Below are 20,673 nucleotides of genomic sequence, written 5' to 3'. Positions count from 1 at the left end.
CCAGTTTACATATAGTCCAGTGAAGTTCCTTGATGGCCATCTTGGTGTCTGCTACAGCTGTGACTATAACTGATGAGAATTCTCTTGGTAGGTATAATGGCTGCCACTTGAGTGTAAGGAATTCTAGATGAGCAGAAGGACTTGAGTTCCTGTTATGATTACACCATGAGTCGTTAATCTGCGCCGTCGTTTTGGAATGAACTCCATTGTCCTGGGTGGTGGTGCGAACAGAGGATCCACTTCGGGAAAGTCGTATTCCTGTTCGTAATGTTGGTAAGTTGACATTGCACTTTTATCCAATAGATCTTTCCGGCTGTATGTAATAAGACTTAATATTTCCTGGGGTAACAATGTAAGAAATAACACATAAAAAAACTAAATACTGCATAGTTTCCTAAGAACTCGACGCGAGGCGACCATCTCTGTCAGCGCTCTTTAATGGTATCAAACACGTGTTTATTATTTCTATTTTTTACTTAACATTTATTTTTTTTCCTTAAAACTGCACTGTTGGTTAAGGAGCTTGTAAGCATTTCCCAATAAGGTCTACACATGTATCCACCGCATGTGACAAATGACTATTTGATTCACTCCATGCCAGCCATTATGATGAGCCGTCCTCCCCTCTGCAGCCTCCACTGATGCAGAAGTGGGCTGAAGCCGATCTGATTGGCTAGAGCCCTAATATTTTGGGTTCTGATGGGGTAAGACAGTTGAACTAAGCACGAGGCATGTATTCGTCAAGAATCAATGGGTATGGATGAAGCAACTGCAGATTGCCTCTAAGTGAATACCAGAGTGTGGGCATAATGATAGTGTTGCTTACTGTTGTTTGGATCACATTGCCCATCCCTGTTCTTACATTGGCCAGGTACCTACAGTACCCCCTCACTTCCTATTTCTCTCTACACACGGCACTCCCTGACAATTATGGATCTTTGTTATAGACAGATACTGTGCGTTTGCTGCAGAAATAAAAGGGTCAAATCGGGTTGTGATGTATCTCGTCTGTTTGATGCATTTTGATCTTGTCATGAAGAGATTGAAATAGTCTACAGCCACTGGAGATGCTCAGAATAGCTGATGTTTTAACACCAGGAGAACAGAGCAGACAGGAGTATTTCTTGGCAAAAATGTATTTTTAATTGAACTGGATGTAGATTTGGAAACAGATGTGAGATGTTATGGAAATTAGAGAGGACATACATCCTCTTTGTGTGAAATGGTTCCATCTAAGATATTGTGCTTTATTACATTCACCTCAGACTACATTTACTGATTACACAGAATATCTCACTGGTTCCACAGCTGCTACTCCACTGTAAGTCACAGTGGAATCATGTATTGTAGGCACAAGCTGTGTAGCCAACACTCATGCTCCAGCTACCAATTTCTCACCAACAATAGACAGGTCTGTTAACTGTAACTCCTGAGTTTCTCATAGCTAGGGGTTCAGGGGTTAAAGTTCATCCCTCCTGCACTGCGTTCACAGTGTAGAGGTCACTGCGGCGTTGGGCTGTGATGGGGATCTGTTGACGAACGTCGGCCAAATACTGCAGGTCTGAGAAACACACAGACCACATAGGGAGAGGTTAGGACACTGATAAGCTAAAGTAAACTAGTTACATTAGTCACAGTGGATAACAGTGCTGGCTCAAACTACAGTTACATTAGATAACGATGCTGGCTCAACTAGTTACATTAGATAACGATGCTGGCTCAACTACAGTTACATTAGATAACGATGCTGGCTCAACTAGTTACATTAGATAACGATGCTGGCTCAACTACAGTTACATTAGATAACGATGCTGGCTCAACTACAGTTACATTAGATAATGATGCTGGCTCAAACTACAGTTACATTAGATAATGATGCTGGCTCAAACTACAGTTACATTAGATAATGATGCTGGCTCAAACTACAGTTACATTAAATAATGATGCTGGCTCAAACTACAGTTACATTAGATAACGATGCTGGCTCAAACTACAGTTACATTAGATAACGATGCTGGCTCAACTACAGTTACATTAGATAATGATGCTGGCTCAAACTACAGTTACATTAGATAACGATGCTGGCTCAAACTACAGTTACATTAGATAACGATGCTGGCTCAAACTACAGTTACATTAGATAACGATGCTGGCTCAAACTACAGTTACATTAGATAACGATGCTGGCTCAAACTACAGTTACATTAGATAACGATGCTGGCTCAAACTACAGTTACATTAAATAACGGATAATGGTGCTGGCTCACTAAGAGGTTTAGGACCACTCAACCACACTGAACCAGTCCGGTACCACTCACCAATGTCTGCGTAAACAACAGTCTCTTCAGTCCCCGCCTTAGATATCACCTCTCCCCTGTCATGATAATGGAACTGTTAGAAATTCTTTCAATCACATCACACATCCAATAAAACACATTCTGTACACAGGACATGACTGGTCTCTGTGGCAACGTGACAACCACACAGAAAACATACTGGCACCTTCAGTGAAAACAGTAGAAAACAGTGATTACAGACACTGCATGTGGCATCACACACGACAGTACGTGCTGGCTGTCTAGTACTCACCAGGGACTAACAGTGCTGTGACCCCAGGCTGTCTAGTACTCACCAGGGACTAACAGTGCTGTGACCCCAGGCTGTCTGGTACTCACCAGGGACTAACAACAGAGCTGTGACCCCAGGGACTAACAACAGTGCTGTGACCCCAGGCTGTCTAGTACTCACCAGGGACTAACAACAGAGCTGTGACCCCAGGCTGTCTGGTACTCACCAGGGACTAACAACAGTGCTGTGACCCCAGGCTGTCTAGTACTCACCAGGGACTAACAACAGTGCTGTGACCCCAGGCTGTCTGGTACTCACCAGGGACTAACAACAGTGCTGTGACCCCAGGGACTAACAACAGTGCTGTGACCCCAGGCTGTCTGGTACTCACCAGGGACTAACAGTGCTGTGACCCCAGGCTGTCTGGTACTCACCAGGGACTAACAACAGTGCTGTGACCCCAGGCTGTCTAGTACTCACCAGGGACTAACAACAGAGCTGTGACCCCAGGCTGTCTGGTACTCACCAGGGACTAACAACAGAGCTGTGACCCCAGGCTGTCTAGTACTCACCAGGGACTAACAACAGAGCTGTGACCCCAGGCTGTCTGGTACTCACCAGGGACTAACAACAGTGCTGTGACCCCAGGCTGTCTGGTACTCACCAGGGACTAACAACAGTGCTGTGACCCCAGGCTGTCTAGTACTCACCAGGGACTAACAACAGAGCTGTGACCCCAGGCTGTCTAGTACTCACCAGGGACTAACAGTGCTGTGACCCCAGGCTGTCTGGTACTCACCAGGGCTAACACTTCTGTGACCCCAGGCTGTCTGGTACTCACCAGGGACTAACAACAGTGCTGTGACCCCAGGCTGTCTGGTACTCACCAGGGACTAACAACAGTGCTGTGACCCCAGGCTGTCTGGTACTCACCAGGGACTAACAACAGTGCTGTGACCCCAGGCTGTCTGGTACTCACCAGGGACTAACAGAGCTGTGACCCCAGGCTGTCTAGTACTCACCAGGGACTAACAACAGTGCTGTGACCCCAGGCTGTCTGGTACTCACCAGGGACTAACAACAGAGCTGTGACCCCAGGCTGTCTGGTACTCACCAGGGACTAACAACAGTACTGTGACCCCAGGCCACGTAGGAGGCCGTCTCATCCCTGGCAGGGGAAGCCGTGGCCACATACACCTGGTTATCAACCGCCCTGGTAGGGAGAGACAGACAAGAGTCTGAGTTAAGGACCACACACACACCGCAGCAAATCTGCCATCCGTCTGCCGTTCGTTCGGCGTGGCGTGTTTGAGACCCCCCGCTGGTGGCTTACATTTTTGCGCAATTCAAGTTTAAGTTGTCACATGCACAAGTACAGTGAAATGCTTGACTTGCAAGCCGACCCAACAGTTCACTATTCAATATAGTAGAAGCTACATACATGGTCTGGGCCAGTACCAGATTTACAGAGAAAGACACTGGTAGACACTGTATGTACATGCAGCCAGGGGTTAGGAGACACTGTATGTACATGCAGCCAGGGGTTAGGAGACACTGTATGTACATGCAGCCAGGGGTTAGGAGACACTGTATGTACATGCAGCCAGGGGTTAGGAGACACTGTATGTACATGCAGCCAGGGGTTAGGAGACACTGTATGTACATGCAGCCAGGGGTTAGGAGACACTGTATGTACATGCAGCCAGGGGTTAGGAGACACTGTATGTACATGCAGCCAGGGGTTAGGAGACACTGTATGTACATGCAGCCAGGGGTTAGGAGACACTGTATGTACATGCAGCCAGGGGTTAGGAGACACTATGTACATGCAGCCAGGGGTTAGGAGACACTGTATGTACATGCAGCCAGGGGTTAGGAGACACTGTATGTACATGCAGCCAGGGGTTAGGAGACACTGTATGTACATGCAGCCAGGGGTTAGGAGACACTGTATGTACATGCAGCCAGGGGTTAGGAGACACTGTATGTACATGCAGCCAGGGGTTAGGAGACACTGTATGTACATGCAGCCAGGGGTTAGGAGACACTGTATGTACATGCAGCCAGGGGTTAGGAGACACTGTATGTACATGCAGCCAGGGGTTAGGAGACACTGTATGTACATGCAGCCAGGGGTTAGGAGACACTGTATGTACATGCAGCCAGGGGTTAGGAGACACTGTATGTACATGCAGCCAGGGGTTAGGAGACACTGTATGTACATGCAGCCAGGGGTTAGGAGACACTGTATGTACATGCAGCCAGGGGTTAGGAGACACTGTATGTACATGCAGCCAGGGGTTAGGAGACACTGTATGTACATGCAGCCAGGGGTTAGGAGACACTGTATGTACATGCAGCCAGGGGTTAGGAGACACTGTATGTACATGCAGCCAGGGGTTAGGAGACACTGTATGTACATGCAGCCAGGGGTTAGGAGACACTGTATGTACATGCAGCCAGGGGTTAGGAGACACTGTATGTACATGCAGCCAGGGGTTAGGAGACACTATGTACATGCAGCCAGGGGTTAGGAGACACTGTATGTACATGCAGCCAGGGGTTAGGAGACACTGTATGTACATGCAGCCAGGGGTTAGGAGACACTGTATGTACATGCAGCCAGGGGTTAGGAGACACTGTATGTACATGCAGCCAGGGGTTAGGAGACACTGTATGTACATGCAGCCAGGGGTTAGGAGACACTGTATGTACATGCAGCCAGGGGTTAGGAGAAAGAGATATACATGTAAACAGGGCTGAAAAGTGACTGGTAGCAGGAATATATAAATACTACGGTAATATATACACTACCGTTCAAAAGTTTGGGGTCACTTAGAAATGTCCTTTAAAAAAAAAAAAGTAAAATAGCAAATTGATCAGAAATACAGTGTAGACATTGTTAATGTTGTAAATGAATATTGTAGCTGGAAACGGCTGATTTTTAATGGAATATCTTCATAGGTGTACAGAGGCCCATTATCAGCAACCATCACTCCTGTGTTTCAATGGCACGTTGTGTTAGCTAATACAAGTTAATCATTTTAAAAAGGCTAATTGATTATTAGAAAACCTTTTCGCAATTATGTTATGTGGCAGACCAGGGGGTTTGGTCAAGACGTTTACCCATATCAGACACGGACAGAGAAGGATCAGTTTCAAGGGTGTTAATTTAAATAATAGATCAAAGAGGAACGGATAGGTCTCCCCTATGATACCCTCTCCGGGATGCCGTCTTCTGGGATTCCCTCTCCGGGATGCCGTCTTCTGGGATTCCCTCTCCGGGATGCCGTCTTCTGGGATGCCCTCTCCGGGATGCCGTCTTCTGGGATGCCCTCTCCGGGATGCCGTCTTCTGGGATTCCCTCTCCGGGATGCCGTCTTCTGGGATTCCCTCTCCGGGATGCCGTCTTCTGGGATTCCCTCTCCGGGATGCCGTCTTCTGGTATTCCGGGTCTGGCGGTATCCTGTCGGGCACAAAACTGAACTCCCTCTTCTTACCTCTGCAACCGTCAACAATACCACGGGAGTCCTTTCTTCCCCCACTCTCCCTGTGTGCTGCCCTTCTGGCAGCTTTATGGGCCTTGCACAGCTGGTGAGCAATCCGCCCTTGATTACTCACCAGCTCCCAATCAGCCCCAATTAGTCCTGGCTGGAGAGCCCGTCGAGACCTGGCACGTCCAGCAGATGGAGCCATCGCCTCGTGCTGTATACTCCATCTGTTACCAGGCCTCGACGAGTCTCCCCCTGGTGGCTGACCTGCTGTACGCCACAGTTAGCACAGCTGAAAACTGTTGTCTGATTAAAGAAGCAATAAAACTGGCCTTCTTTAGACTAGTTGAGTATCCGGAGCATCAGCATTTTGTGGGTTCGTTTACAGGCTCAAAATGTCCAGAAACAAATAACTTCCTTCTGAAACTCGTCAGTCTGTTCTGAGAAACGAAGGCTATTCCATGCGGGAAATTGCCAAGAAACTGAAGATGTGTACTACTCCCTTCACAGAACAGAGCAAACTGGCTCTAACCAGAATAGAAAGAGGAGTGGGAGGCCCCGGTGCACAACTGAGCAAGAGGACAAGTACATTAGAGGGTCTAGTTTGAGAAACAGATGCCTCACAAGTCCTCAACTGGCAGCTTTCACAAAACACCAGTCTCAACGTCAACAGTGAAGAGGCGACTCCGGGATGCTGGCCTTCTAAATTTCAGTGACCCCAAACTTTTGAACGGTAGTTTACATGTAAACAGGACTAATAGTGGCCAGTAGCAGGATAAATAGATAAATATATACCAATGGTACTAAACTCCGCAAAAAAAAGAAGTGTCCCTTTTTCAGGATCTTGTCTTTCAAAGATAATTCATAAAAATCCAAATAACTTTACAGATCTTCATTGTAAAAGGGTTTAAATACTGATTCCCATGCTTCTTCAATGAACCATAAACAATTAATGAACATGCACTTGTGGAACGGTGGTTAAGACACTAACAGCTTACAGACGGTAGGCAATTAAGGTCACAGTTATGAAAACTTAGGACACTAAAGAGGCCTTTCTACTGACTGAAAAACACCAAAAGAAAGATGCCCAGGGTCCCTGCTCATCTGCGTGAACATGCCTTAGGCATGCTGCAAGGAGGCATGAGGACTGCAGATGTGGCCAGGGCAATAAATTGCAATGTCCGTACTGTGAGACGCCTAAGACAGCGCTACAGGGAGACAGGACGGACAGCTGATCGTCCTCGCAGTGGCAGACAACGTGTAACAACACCTGCACAGGATCGGTACATCCGAACATCACACCTGCGGGACAGGTACAGGATGGCAACAACAACTGCCCGAGTTACACCAGGAACGCACAATTCCCCCATCAGTGCTCAGTCTGTCCGCAATAGGCTGAAAGAGGCTGGACTGAGGGCTTGTAGGCCTGTTGTAAGGCAGGTCCTCACCAGACATCACCGGCAACAACGTTGCCTATGGGCACAAACCCACCGTCGCTGGACCAGACAGGACTGGCAAAAAGTGCTCTTCACTGACGAGTCGCGGTTTTGTCTCACCAGGGGTGATGGTCGGTTTTGCATTTATCGTAGAAGGAATGAGCGTTACACCGAGGCCTGTACTCTGGAGCGGGATCAATTTGGAGGTAGAGGGTCCGTCATGGTCTGGGGCGTCATCGGACTGAGCTTTTTGTCATTGCAGGCAATCTCAACGCTGTGCGTTACAGGGAAGACATCCTCCTCCCTCATGTGGTACCCTTCCTGCAGGCTCATCCTGACATGACCCTCCAGCATGACAATGCCACCAGCCATACTGCTCGTTCTGTGCGTGATTTCCTGCAAGACAGGAATGTCAGTGTTCTGCCATGGCCAGCGAAGAGTCCGGATCTCAATCCCATTGAGCACGTCTGGGACCTGTTGGATCGAGGGTGAGGGCTAGGGCCCTTCCCCCCAGAAATGTCCGAGAACTTGCAGGTGCCTTGGTGGAATAGTGGGGTAACATCTCACAGCAAGAACTGACAAATCTGGTGCAGTCCATGAGGAGATGCACTGCAGTACTTAATGCAGCTGGTGGCCACACCAGATACTGACTGTTACTTTTGATTTTGACCCCCCCTTTGTTCAGGGACACATTATTCCATTTCTGTTAGTCACATGTCTGTGGAACTTGTTCAGTTTGTCTCAGGTGTTGAATCTTGTTTTGTTCAAACAAATATTTACACATGTTAAGTTTGCTGGAAAGAAATGCAGTTGACAGTGAGAGGACGTTTCTTTCTTTGCTGAGTTTATATACATGTAAACAGGAGTAATAATGACCGGTAGCAGGATAAATAGATACATACTAATGATAATGGCAATCAATAATCAATGACCAGCACCGTAGTGGTAGTAATACACACACATTCTTATTTACACTGACGGCCTACCAAAAAACCTCCTGCGGGGACGGGTCTGGGAATAAAAATATAGGACAAAACACAATACATAAAGAGAGACTTAAGACAACATAGCAAGGCAGCAACAGATGACAACAACATGGTAGCAACACAAAACATGGTACAAACATTATTGGGCACAGACAACAGCACAAAGGGCAAGAAGGTAGAGACAACAATACATCTAATCAATAATAATTTTAGCAGCAGCGTAGGTGTGAGGGGGAGCAGTTGTTGTTAGCCATTTAACAGTCTTATGGACAGGGGAGAGAAGCTGTTTAGGAGTCTGTTGGTCTGAGCCTTGAAGCACCGGTACCGCCTGCCGTACCGTCTGCCGGACGGGAGCATGGAGAACAGTCCACATTTGGGGTGGCTGGAGTCAATTCATCAGGCCTTTAAGACAGCGCCTGGCATGTACGTCCTGGATGGCTGGGAGCCCCAGTAATATGGTGGGCCGCCTTCACCATCCTCTGTAGGGTCTTCTGGTCGCGGGCGGTGCAGTTGCCATACCAGAGGGTGACACATCCAGTCAGGATGCTCTCGAGATGTAGAACCGGTTTGTACGGCTGGTACTCTGTTCAGAGATGCTTAGTACTCTCTGGCACGACTATACCGGTGTCTCACAGCCTTTAGATGGCATGTCTCTACCGGTGTCTCACAGCCTTTAGATGGCATGTCTCTACCGGTGTCTCACAGCCTTTAGAAGGCATGTCTCTACCGGTGTCTCACAGCCTTTAGATGGCATGTCTCTACCGGTGTCTCACAGCCTTTAGATGGCATGTCTCTACCGGTGTCTCACAGCCTTTAGATGGCATGTCTCTACCGGTGTCTCACAGCCTTTAGATGGCATGTCTCTACCGGTGTCTCACAGCCTTTAGAAGGCATGTCTCTACCGGTGTCTCACAGCCTTTAGAAGGCATGTCTCTACCGGTGTCTCACAGCCTTTAGATGGCATGTCTCTACCGGTGTCTCACAGCCTTTAGATGGCATGTCTCTACCGGTGTCTCACAGCCTTTAGATGGCATGTCTCTACCGGTGTCTCACAGCCTTTAGATGGCATGTCTCTACCGGTAAACTGGTTTCATAAACCTTTGGTCTTCTAGGATGTTCACCAACCTTCCTCTCTGCAGCAGTTCCCAGTGGGCCGGCCCGGTGGTCATGTTGAAGGCTCCAGGGTAGACCAACAGCTGGAATCCTGAACACAGATACCAACCTTCCTCTCTGCAGCAGTTCCCAGTGGGCCGGCCCGGTGGTCATGTTGAAGGTTCCAGGGTAGACCAACAGCTGGCATCCTGAACACAGATACCAACCTTCCTCTCTGCAGCAGTTCCCAGTGGGCCGGCCCGGTGGTCATGTTGAAGGCTCCAGGGTAGACCAACAGCTGGCATCCTGAACACAGATAACATCCTCACTGTCCAGGTCTGCCCACTGTTCATTCATTGCAACTTCAATACATTCCCTACTTCATATTTTTTTTATATACATGCCCCTTTGGGATCCTTTCTGCCCCTCTACCTACAATGTTTACCAGGTTGGAAAGACACCATGTTACCCTCACCTTTCTTAGAGTAGAGTTGAGCCAGCTCTGCAAACCTCATGTCATAGCAGATCCCTACACCCACCCTACAGTATGCTAGAGGAGACATGACAGAGAAGAGCTAGTTAAAGTTAACACGGGGTTAGAGTTAACCCAATACCCAACAGTATGCTAGAGGAGACATGACAGAGAAGGCTAGTTAAAGTTAACACGGGGTTAGAGTTAACCCAATACACAGTAACACGGGGTTAGAGTTAACCCAATACACAGTAACACGGGGTTAGTTAACCCAATACACAGTAACACAGGGTTAGTTAACCTCTTGAAGCTAAGGGGCACTATTTTTATGTTTGGAAAAATAACGTTCCCAAAGTAAGCTGCCTATTTCTCAGGCCCAGATGCTAGAATATGCATATAATTGACAGATTATGATAGAAAACTCTAAAGTTTCCAAAACTGTCCAAATATTGTCTGTGAGTATAACAGAACTGATTTTGCAGGCGAAAACCTGACGAAATCCAACCAGGAAGTGCCTCTTATTTTGAAAAACCCCTGTTCCATTGCCTGCCTTTCCTCCGTTTAAAGGGATATCAACCAGATTCATTTTCCAATGGCTTCAACAGTCTTTAGACATAGTTTCAAGCTTTTATTCTGAAAAATGAGCGAGATTTTTCACATCGCGTCAGTGGATAGCCAGATGTCCTTCCATTAGTTCATGCGTGCAACAGTGGTAGCTCAACATTTTCTTTCTTTCTAGTATTGAATAGTTTACCGTCCGGTTGAAATATTATAGATTATTTATGTTAAAAACAACCCGAGGATTGATTATAAAAACGTTTGACATGTTTCTACGAACTTTACGGATACTATTTGGAATTTTCGTCTGCCCTTCATGACCGGCACGAGCCTGTTGATTACTGAACATAACGCGCCAAACAAATGGAGGTTTTTAAAAATAATCTTTAACGAACATTTAAGGAACATTTATTGTGTAACTGGGAGTCTCGTGAGTGCAAACATCCGAAGATCATCAAAGGTAAGCGATTCATTTTATTGCTTTTCTGACTTTCGTGACGAAGCTACTTTGATGCTAGCTGTTCATAATGTTTTGTCTACTGATTGATAAACTCACACAAACGCTTAGATTGCTTTCGCTGTAAAGCATATTATCAAAATCTGACGACAGGTGGATTAACAAGCTAAGCTGTGTTTTGCTATATTGCACTTGTGATTTCATGAAAAAAAAAAAAAAGTAATTCTTTTTGAATTTGGCGCTCTGAAAATCAGCGGATGTTTACGAAAATGATCCCGCTAAAGGGATCTGTGCGCCAAGAAGTTAACCCAATACACAGTAACACGGGGTTAGAGGTATCCCAATACACAGTAACTTACCAGACTATACCCAGCATGCTACAGGTTTGGACGTGGCACTATGTGAAAAGCCTTGCGTCCCAAGTGGCACCCTATTACTGGTCAAAAGAAGTGCACAATTCGTCGGCGAGTTGGTAACCCACCTCTACCATCCGTCCCATTGGCCAACATGCAATCACTGGAGAATAAATTGGATGAGCTCCGTTCAAGACTATCCTACCAACGGGAATTAAAAACTGTAATATCTTATGTTTCAGCGAGTCGTGGCTGAACGACGACATGGATAATATACAGTTGGCTGGGTTTTCCGTGCATCGGCAGGACAGAACAGTTGTATCCGTTAAAACAAGGGGTGGCGATCTGAGTCTATTTGTCAATAACAGCTGCTTGCCTGAGGTAGAGTACCTCATGATAAGCTGTACACCACACTATTTACCAATAGTTTATCTATATTTTTCATAGCTGTCGATTTACCACCACAAACCAATGCCGGCACTAAGACCGCACTCAACCAACTCTATAAGGCCATAAGCAAACAATAAACTACTCATCCAGATGTGGCACTCCTAGTGGCCGGGGACTTTAATGCAGGTAAACTTAAATCCATTTAACCTCATTTCTACCAGCATGTTAAATGTGCAACCAGAGGGAAAAAAACTCTAGACCACCTTTACTCCACACAGAGAGACGAGTACAAAGCTCTCCCTCGACCTCCTTTTGGCAAATCTGACCAACATTATATCCTCCTGATTCCTGCTAACAAGCAAAAAATAAAGCAGGAAGCACCAGTGACTCGCTCAATACGGAAGTGGTCAGATGAAGCAGATGCTAAACTACAGGACTGTTTTGCTAGCACAGACTGGAATATGTTCTGGGATTCTTCCGATAGCATTGAGGAGTACACCACATCAGTCATTGGCTTCATCAATAAGTACATCGATGATGTCATCCCCACAGTGACTGTACGTACATTTCCCAAGCAGAAGCCATGAATTACAGGCAACATCCACATCGAGCTAAAGGCTAGAGCTGCCGCTTTCAAGGAGTGGGACACTAATCTGGACGCTTATAAGAAATCCCGCTATGCCCTCCGACAAAGCATCAATACAGGACTAAGATTGAATCCTACTACACCGGCTCTGACGCTCTTGGATGTGTCAGGGCTTGCAAACTATTACGGACAACAAAGGGAAATCCAGCCGAGAGCTGCCCAGGCTAAATGCCTTTTATGCTCGCTTCGAGACAAATAACACTGAAATATGCATGAGAGCACCAGCTGTTCCGGAAGACTGTGTGACTACGCTCTCCGTAGCTGATGTGAGTAAGACCTTTAAACAGGTCAACATTCACAAGGCCGCTGGGCCAGACGGATTACCAGGACGTGTACTCAGAGCATGCCCAGACCAACTGGCAAGTGTCTTCACTGACCTTTTCAACCTCTCCCTGACCCAGTCTGGTTATCTGCTTGAAACATATAGGTATTACATAGTCCCAACACCACAGTGCCCAAGAACGCCAAGGTAACTTGCCTAAATGACTACTGCCCCGTAGCACTGACGTCGATAGCCATGAAGTGCTTTGAAAGGCTGGTCATGGCTCACATCAACACCATCATCCCGGAAACCCTAGACACACTCCAATTTGCAAATCGCCCCAACAGATCCACAGCAATCTAAACTGCACTCCACACTGCCCTTTCCCACCTGGACATAAAGGAACACCTATGTGAGAATGCTATTCATTGACTACAGCTCAGCGTTCAACACTATAGTGCCTTCAAAACTCATCACTAAGCTAAGGATCCTGGGACTAAACACCTTCCTCTGCAACTGGATCCTGGACTTCCTGAGGGGCCGCCCCCTGGTGGTAAGGGTAGGTAACAACACATCCGCCACGCTGATCCTCAACATGGGCGCCCTCAGGGGTGCGTGCTTAATCCCCTCCTGTACTTCCTGTTCACCCACGACTGCATGGCCAAGCACGATTCCAACACCATCATTAAGTTTGCTGACGACACAACAGTGATAGGCCTGATTACCAACAACGATGAGACAGCCTATAGGGAGGAGGTCAGAGACCTGGCAGTGGGGTGCCAGGACAACAACCTCTCCCTCAACGTGATCAAGACAAAGGAGATGATTGTGGACTACAGGAAAAGGCGGGCCGAACAGGCCCCCATTCACATCGACGGGGCTGTAGTGGAGCAGGTCGAGAGCTTAAAGTTCCTTGGTGTCCACATCACCAACAAACTAACATGGTCCAAACACACCAAGACATTCATGAAGAGGGCACTTTATAAAGTCTTCTTATTGTTATTTGATCGTGTTACTTTTTTACTTTAGTTTATTTAGTACATATTTTCTTAACTGCATTGTTGGTTTTATTTTTTTATTTAACCTTTATTTAACCAGGCAAGTCAGTTAAGAACAAATTCTTATTTACAATGACGGCCTACCCCGGCCAAACGCGGGAGACGCTAGGCCAATTGTGCGCCGCCCTATGAGACTCCCAATCACGGCTGGTTGTGACACAGCCTGGAATCAAACCAGGGTCTGTAGTGACACCTCGTGCACTGAGATGCAGTACCTTAGACCGCTGCGCCACTCGGGAGCATGTGGCAAATATAATTTGACTTCATAGGGAATAGGGTGCCATTTGGGACGCAGGCTCAGAGACTCACGTGTGTCGAACACTGACAGGTTGCTCCCTGGGCTCAGTGTCTCTGACTCCTGGAAACGGACCTTCCCTGGAACGTCGATGTCAAACAGGTGGATCTTCAAGAGGAATAGTGGTAAATATAAAGACAGAATGTATGGCACTCAAATACAGCCAGTGTCCTGTGAAAGCATTTCTCCCCTCATAAAGTTGGAGTCATACTGTATGCATGTGTTATACATGTATATGTCCCATGTTCCTACCTTCCTGTGTTTGAGCACCAGGTTCCTACCTTCCTGTGTTTGAGCACCAGGTTCCTACCTTCCTGTGTGTGAGCACCAGGTTCCTACCTTCCTGTGTGTGAGCACCAGGTTCCTACCTTCCTGTGTGTGAGCACCAGGTTCCTACCTTCCTGTGTGTGAGCACCAGGTTCCTACCTTCCTGTGTGTGAGCACCAGGTTCCTACCTTCCTGTGTGTGAGCACCAGGTTCCTACCTTCCTGTGTGTGAGCACCAGGTTCCTACCTTCCTGTGTGTGAGCACCAGGTTCCTACCTTCCTGTGTGTGAGCACCAGGTTCCTACCTTCCTGTGTGTGAGCACCAGGTTCCTACCTTCCTGTGTTTGAGCACCAGGTTCCTACCTTCCTGTGTGTGAGCACCAGGTTCCTACCTTCCTGTGTGTGAGCACCAGGTTCCTACCTTCCTGTGTGTGAGCACCAGGTTCCTACCTTCCTGTGTGTGAGCACCAGGTTCCTAACTTCCTGTGTGTGAGCACCAGGTTCCTACCTTCCTGTGTGTGAGCACCAGGTTCCTACCTTCCTGTGTTTGAGCACCAGGTTCCTACCTTCCTGTGTTTGAGCACCAGGTTCCTACCTTCCTGTGTTTGAGCACCAGGTTCCTACCTTCCTGTGTTTGAGCACCAGGTTCCTACCTTCCTGTGTTTGAGCACCAGGTTCCTACCTTCCTGTGTTTGAGCACCAGGTTCCTACCTTCCTGTGTTTGAGCACCAGGTTCCTACCTTCCTGTGTTTGAGCACCAGGTTCCTACCTTCCTGTGTTTGAGCACCAGGTTCCTACCTTCCTGTGTTTGAGCACCAGGTTCCTACCTTCCTGTGTTTGAGCACCAGGTTCCTACCTTCCTGTGTTTGAGCACCAGGTTCCTACCTTCCTGTGTTTGAGCACCAGGTTCCTACCTTCCTGTGTTTGAGCACCAGGTTCCTACCTTCCTGTGTTTGAGCACCAGGTTCCTACCTTCCTGTGTTTGAGCACCAGGTTCCTACCTTCCTGTGTTTGAGCACCAGGTTCCTACCTTCCTGTGTTTGAGCACCAGGTTCCTACCTTCCTGTGTTTGAGCACCAGGTTCCTACCTTCCTGTGTTTGAGCACCAGGTTCCTACCTTCCTGTGTTTGAGCACCAGGTTCCTACCTTCCTGTGTTTGAGCACCAGGTTCCTACCTTCCTGTGTTTGAGCACCAGGTTCCTACCTTCCTGTGTTTGAGCACCAGGTTCCTACCTTCCTGTGTTTGAGCACCAGGTTCCTACCTTCCTGTGTTTGAGCACCAGGTTCCTACCTTCCTGTGTTTGAGCACCAGGTTCCTACCTTCCTGTGTTTGAGCACCAGGTTCCTACCTTCCTGTGTTTGAGCACCCGGTTCCTACCTTCCTGTGTGTGAGCACCCGGTTCCTACCTTCCTGTGTTTGAGCACCAGGTTCCTACCTTCCTGTGTTTGAGCACCAGGTTCCTACCTTCCTGTGTGTGAGCACCAGGTTCCTACCTTCCTGTGTGTGAGCACCAGGTTCCTACCTTCCTGTGTGTGAGCACCAGGTTCCTACCTTCCTGTGTGTGAGCACCAGGTTCCTACCTTCCTGTGTGTGAGCACCAGGTTCCTACCTTCCTGTGTTTGAGCACCAGGTTCCTACCTTCCTGTGTTTGAGCACCAGGTTCCTACCTTCCTGTGTTTGAGCACCAGGTTCCTACCTTCCTGTGTTTGAGCACCAGGTTCCTACCTTCCTGTGTTTGAGCACCAGGTTCCTACCTTCCTGTGTTTGAGCACCAGGTTCCTACCTTCCTGTGTTTGAGCACCAGGTTCCTACCTTCCTGTGTTTGAGCACCAGGTTCCTACCTTCCTGTGTTTGAGCACCAGGTTCCTACCTTCCTGTGTTTGAGCACCAGGTTCCTACCTTCCTGTGTTTGAGCACCAGGTTCCTACCTTCCTGTGTTTGAGCACCAGGTTCCTACCTTCCTGTGTTTGAGCACCAGGTTCCTACCTTCCTGTGTGTGAGCACCAGGTTCCTACCTTCCTGTGTGTGAGCACCAGGTTCCTACCTTCCTGTGTTTGAGCACCAGGTTCCTACCTTCCTGTGTTTGAGCACCAGGTTCCTACCTTCCTGTGTTTGAGCACCAGGTTCCTACCTTCCTGTGTGTGAGCACCAGGTTCCTACCTTCCTGTGTGTGAGCACCAGGTTCCTACCTTCCTGTGTTTGAGCACCAGGTTCCTACCTTCCTGTGTGTGAGCACCAGGTTCCTACCTTCCTGTGTGTGAGCACCAGGTTCCTACCTTCCTGTGTGTGAGCACCAGGTTCCTACCTTCCTGTGTGTGAGCACCAGGTTCCTACCTTCCTGTGTGTGAGCACCAGGTTCCTACCTTCCTGTGTTTGAGCACCAGGTTCCTACCTTCCTGTGTTTGAGCACCAGGTTCCTACCTTCCTGTGTTTGAGCACCAGGCTGCCATCAGGTCCAAACACTGGACAGGTGTTATACAGCTTCCCTCCATCATCCTCCTCAGGGATGGAGCCTGAATACACCAATACATCTCATTAACACATCACAGCCCACTGTTTAACACACAGCCCACTGTTTAACACACAGCCCATATAAACACACAGCCCACTGTTTAACACACAGCTCATATAAACACACAGCCCACTGTTTAACACACAGCCCATATAAACACACAGCCCATATAAACACACAGCCCATATAAACACACAGCTCATATTAACACACAGCTCATATTAACACACAGCTCATATTAACACACAGCTCATATTAACACACAGCTCATATATTAACACACAGCTCATATATTAACACACAGCTCATATACTAACACACAGCTCATATACTAACACACAGCTCATACTAACACACAGCTCATACTAACACACAGCTCATATATTAACACACAGCTCATATATTAACACACAGCTCATATATTAACACACAGCTCATATATTAACACACAGCTCATATATTAACACACAGCTCATATATTAACACACAGCTCATATATTAACACACAGCTCATATTAACACACAGCTCATATACTAACACACAGCTCATATATTAACACACAGCTCATATATTAACACACAGCTCATATATTAACACAGCTCATATATTAACACACAGCTCATATACTAACACACAGCTCATACTAACACACAGCTCATATATTAACACACAGCTCATATATTAACACACAGCTCATATACTAACACACAGCTCATACTAACACACAGCTCATATATTAACACACAGCTCATATATTAACACACAGCTCATATACTAACACACAGCTCATATATTAACACACAGCTCATATACTAACACACAGCTCATATACTAACACACAGCTCATATACTAACACACAGCTCATATACTAACACACAGCTCATATACTAACACACAGCTCATATACTAACACACAGCTCATATTAACACACAGCTCATATACTAACACACAGCTCATATACTAACACACAGCTCATATTAACGCACAGCTCATATATTAACACACAGCTCATATATTAGCACACAGCTCATATACTAGCACACAGCTCATATACTAACACACATCATTTAATCAGAGTCTACTAAAGAGCTGCTTTCAGTCTACTGTCCACTATTCCTATACTGCTGTGTCCAGCTACGGGGACAGTCCCAACGGCTGTCCAGCTACGGGGACAGTCCCAACGGCTGTCCAGCTACGGGGACAGTCCCAGCGGCTGTCCACCTACGGGGACAGTCCCAGCGGCTGTCCACCTACGGGGACAGTCCCAGCGGCTGTCCACCTACGGGGACAGTCCCAGCGGCTGTCCACCTACGGGGACAGTCCCAGCGGCTGTCCACCTACGGGGACAGTCCCAGCGGCTGTCCACCTACGGGGACAGTCCCAGCGGCTGTCCACCTACGGGGACAGTCCCAGCGGCTGTCCACCTACGGGGACAGTCCCAGCGGCTGTCCACCTACGGGGACAGTCCCAGCGGCTGTCCACCTACGGGGACAGTCCCAGCGGCTGTCCACCTACGGGGACAGTCCCAGCGGCTGTCCACCTACGGGGACAGTCCCAGCGGCTGTCCACCTACGGGGACAGTCCCAGCGGCTGTCCACCTACGGGGACAGTCCCAGCGGCTGTCCACCTACGGGGACAGTCCCAGCGGCTGTCCACCTACGGGGACAGTCCCAGCGGCTGTCCACCTACGGGGACAGTCCCAGCGGCTGTCCACCTACGGGGACAGTCCCAGCGGCTGTCCAGCCACGGGGACAGTCCCAGCGGCTGTCCAGCCACGGGGACAGTCCCAGCGGCTGTCCAGCCACGGGGACAGTCCCAGCGGCTGTCCAGCCACGGGGACAGTCCCAGCGGCTGTCCAGCCACGGGGACAGTCCCAGCGGCTGTCCACCTACGGGGACAGTCCCAGCGGCTGTCCAGCTACGGGGACAGTCCCAGCGGCTGTCCAGCTACGGGGACAGTCCCAACGGCTGTCCAGCTACGGGGACAGTCCCAACAGTTGTCCAGAGTTCCTCTCACCTCCCACCAGATACACCTGGCTCTCCTTGGCTGCCTCAGACAGAACCTGACTGGACTCTCCAGGGATCTTCTCTGCATACTCAGGGAAGAAGCTAGTTCCATAGGGGGAGTTGAAGCACTCCTGTACATGGAAATATAATCAATATGTTTGGACGGTATTATTTACATTTTACATTTTAGTCATTTAGCAGACGCTCTTATCCAGAGCGACTTACAGTAGAGTGCATACATTTTATCACATTTACATACTGAGACAAGGATATCCCTACCGGCCAAACCCTCCCTAACCCGGACGACGCTATGCCAATTGTGCGTCGCCCCACGGACCTCCCGGTTGCGGCCGGCTGCGACAGAGCCTGGGCGCGAACCCAGAGACTCTGGTGGCGCAGCTAGCACTGCGATGCAGTGCCCTAGACCACTGCGCCACCCGGGAGGCCTTATGGGAAACAACTGGTAACCTTTCGAATGAGAAGTCAATCAACAATAAAACAAGCCAATATTAATTCCTGGAAAAAGAGATCAATTGTCATATTTCCCATCAGCAGTTGTCACAAAGTGCTTTACGGTAGCCCCCGCCTAGACCACAAAGAGCAACAAAAGCAGAAGAGAGAGAGCACAGTGGCCAGGAAAAACTCCCTAGAAGGAAGACATCTAGAGAGGAACCAGGCTCATGGGGTGGCCCATCACCACGAAACATTTTAGAAGAGTAAAGGGGTGGTGTACTCACAGGTAAGACGACCACTTTGGCCCCCTGTGCAGCTGCTTCTTTAATCAGCCCCCGGGCTCTGGAGAGGTTGTCAGCTTTGACCTTCGTCACATGTAGTTGGACCACTGCTAGACGGAACTCTGGGGGCAGAAACAGAATGGTCACCATTCAGACAACGTCTAAAAACCCTGCGATGATATGCAAATACAAATGCTGGCTATGATCATTACATAATTCTACTCAGTTCTGCTCAAGGTCAATGACCAGACACTACAATGATCAACAAGGTGTCATGGTGGGAGTATTTTAATGTAAAGTCTATAAAGGGGGACATGTAACCTCGCGGTTAAGAGCATTGGGCCAGTAGCCAAAAGGTCGCTGGTTCGAACTCCCTGAGCCGACTAGGTTAAAAAAAGAAATATGTCAGTGCACTTGAGCAAGTCGCGTAACCCTTATTGCTCCTCTAGTCGCCCTGGATAACAGCATCTGCTAAAAGGTCAAACATATAAGTGAAGACTGCACAGGTGTACATCGATTTCAACTGCTACAACTTCACTACATGCACTGAAAATAAATACTTGCCTATTTTCAATGGCAACACGAGCAGCAATGCACATTTGAGCTGGAACTCTCAACATAGCTAGCTCGAAAATAAAGCTAATGTTGTCACCTGTAAAAGCCCGTTCTGCTTCAATAGCCAGCTCGTTGTACTTACTAGACATTGTCTTGGCCAATAAAGACATCAGTGCTTGCAGCAGCTTGCAGGATTCCTATTCTCATAATATGAACGTGAAAAACATCTCTTCTTCCGGGTCTATGCTGGACATCTTTTCAAAATAAAGGTCTTTTGTTTTAGTTCAAGCACTTAGTTCAGTTTATGCGCATGTGTAGCTGGCTAGCCCAATCGGTCAGCAGATGCCACTATTATTCATTTGATGTCATTAGCACGACGGTTCTTATTTAACTCAGCGGCTCCGACCGATTGCGCCCTTCTTCCTGTGGAACGGTTGTCACTACTTACCACAGCCACAAAGTCCTAAACCCCGCCCACTTCTACAATGTCTCTCTTCTTAAAATCTTCTTTGAAACCGAATCCTAACATGAA

At 48.0% G+C, this 20,673-nt stretch overlaps 1 protein-coding gene across 1 annotated transcript; it reads right to left on the bottom strand.

The window, feature by feature from the left end:
• Window positions 1–1,102: 1,102 nt before the first annotated feature.
• Window positions 1,103–20,418, bottom strand: nit2 (nitrilase family, member 2). The gene is made up of 10 exons (XM_038986599.1): window positions 20,284–20,418; window positions 19,590–19,708; window positions 18,863–18,983; window positions 16,753–16,844; window positions 14,079–14,172; window positions 10,049–10,123; window positions 9,801–9,879; window positions 3,683–3,781; window positions 2,319–2,374; window positions 1,103–1,561 (listed from the first exon to the last, which is right to left on the bottom strand). The coding sequence occupies exons 1-10, from the start codon at window positions 20,309–20,311 to the stop codon at window positions 1,467–1,469; spliced, it is 858 nt and encodes a 285-aa protein (XP_038842527.1). The 5' UTR covers window positions 20,312–20,418; the 3' UTR covers window positions 1,103–1,466.
• Window positions 20,419–20,673: the final 255 nt, after the last annotated feature.

The sequence above is a fragment of the Salvelinus namaycush genome, unplaced genomic scaffold (assembly GCF_016432855.1).
Source record: "Salvelinus namaycush isolate Seneca unplaced genomic scaffold, SaNama_1.0 Scaffold520, whole genome shotgun sequence".
Lineage (NCBI taxonomy): Eukaryota > Metazoa > Chordata > Actinopteri > Salmoniformes > Salmonidae > Salvelinus > Salvelinus namaycush.
This window is presented reverse-complemented; position numbering and strand designations above follow the sequence as displayed.

Coding starts and splice junctions, on each gene's coding strand:
- nit2 (XM_038986599.1), bottom strand. CDS start 20,311: ATGTCTTTATTGGCCAAGACAATGTCTA. Junction 18,984..19,589: donor CCAAAGTGGTCGTCTTACCT/GTGAGTACACCA, acceptor TTCCATGTACAG/GAGTGCTTCAACTCCCCCTA. Junction 1,562..2,318: donor TGTTGTTTACGCAGACATTG/GTGAGTGGTACC, acceptor TGTGTTTCTCAG/ACCTGCAGTATTTGGCCGAC.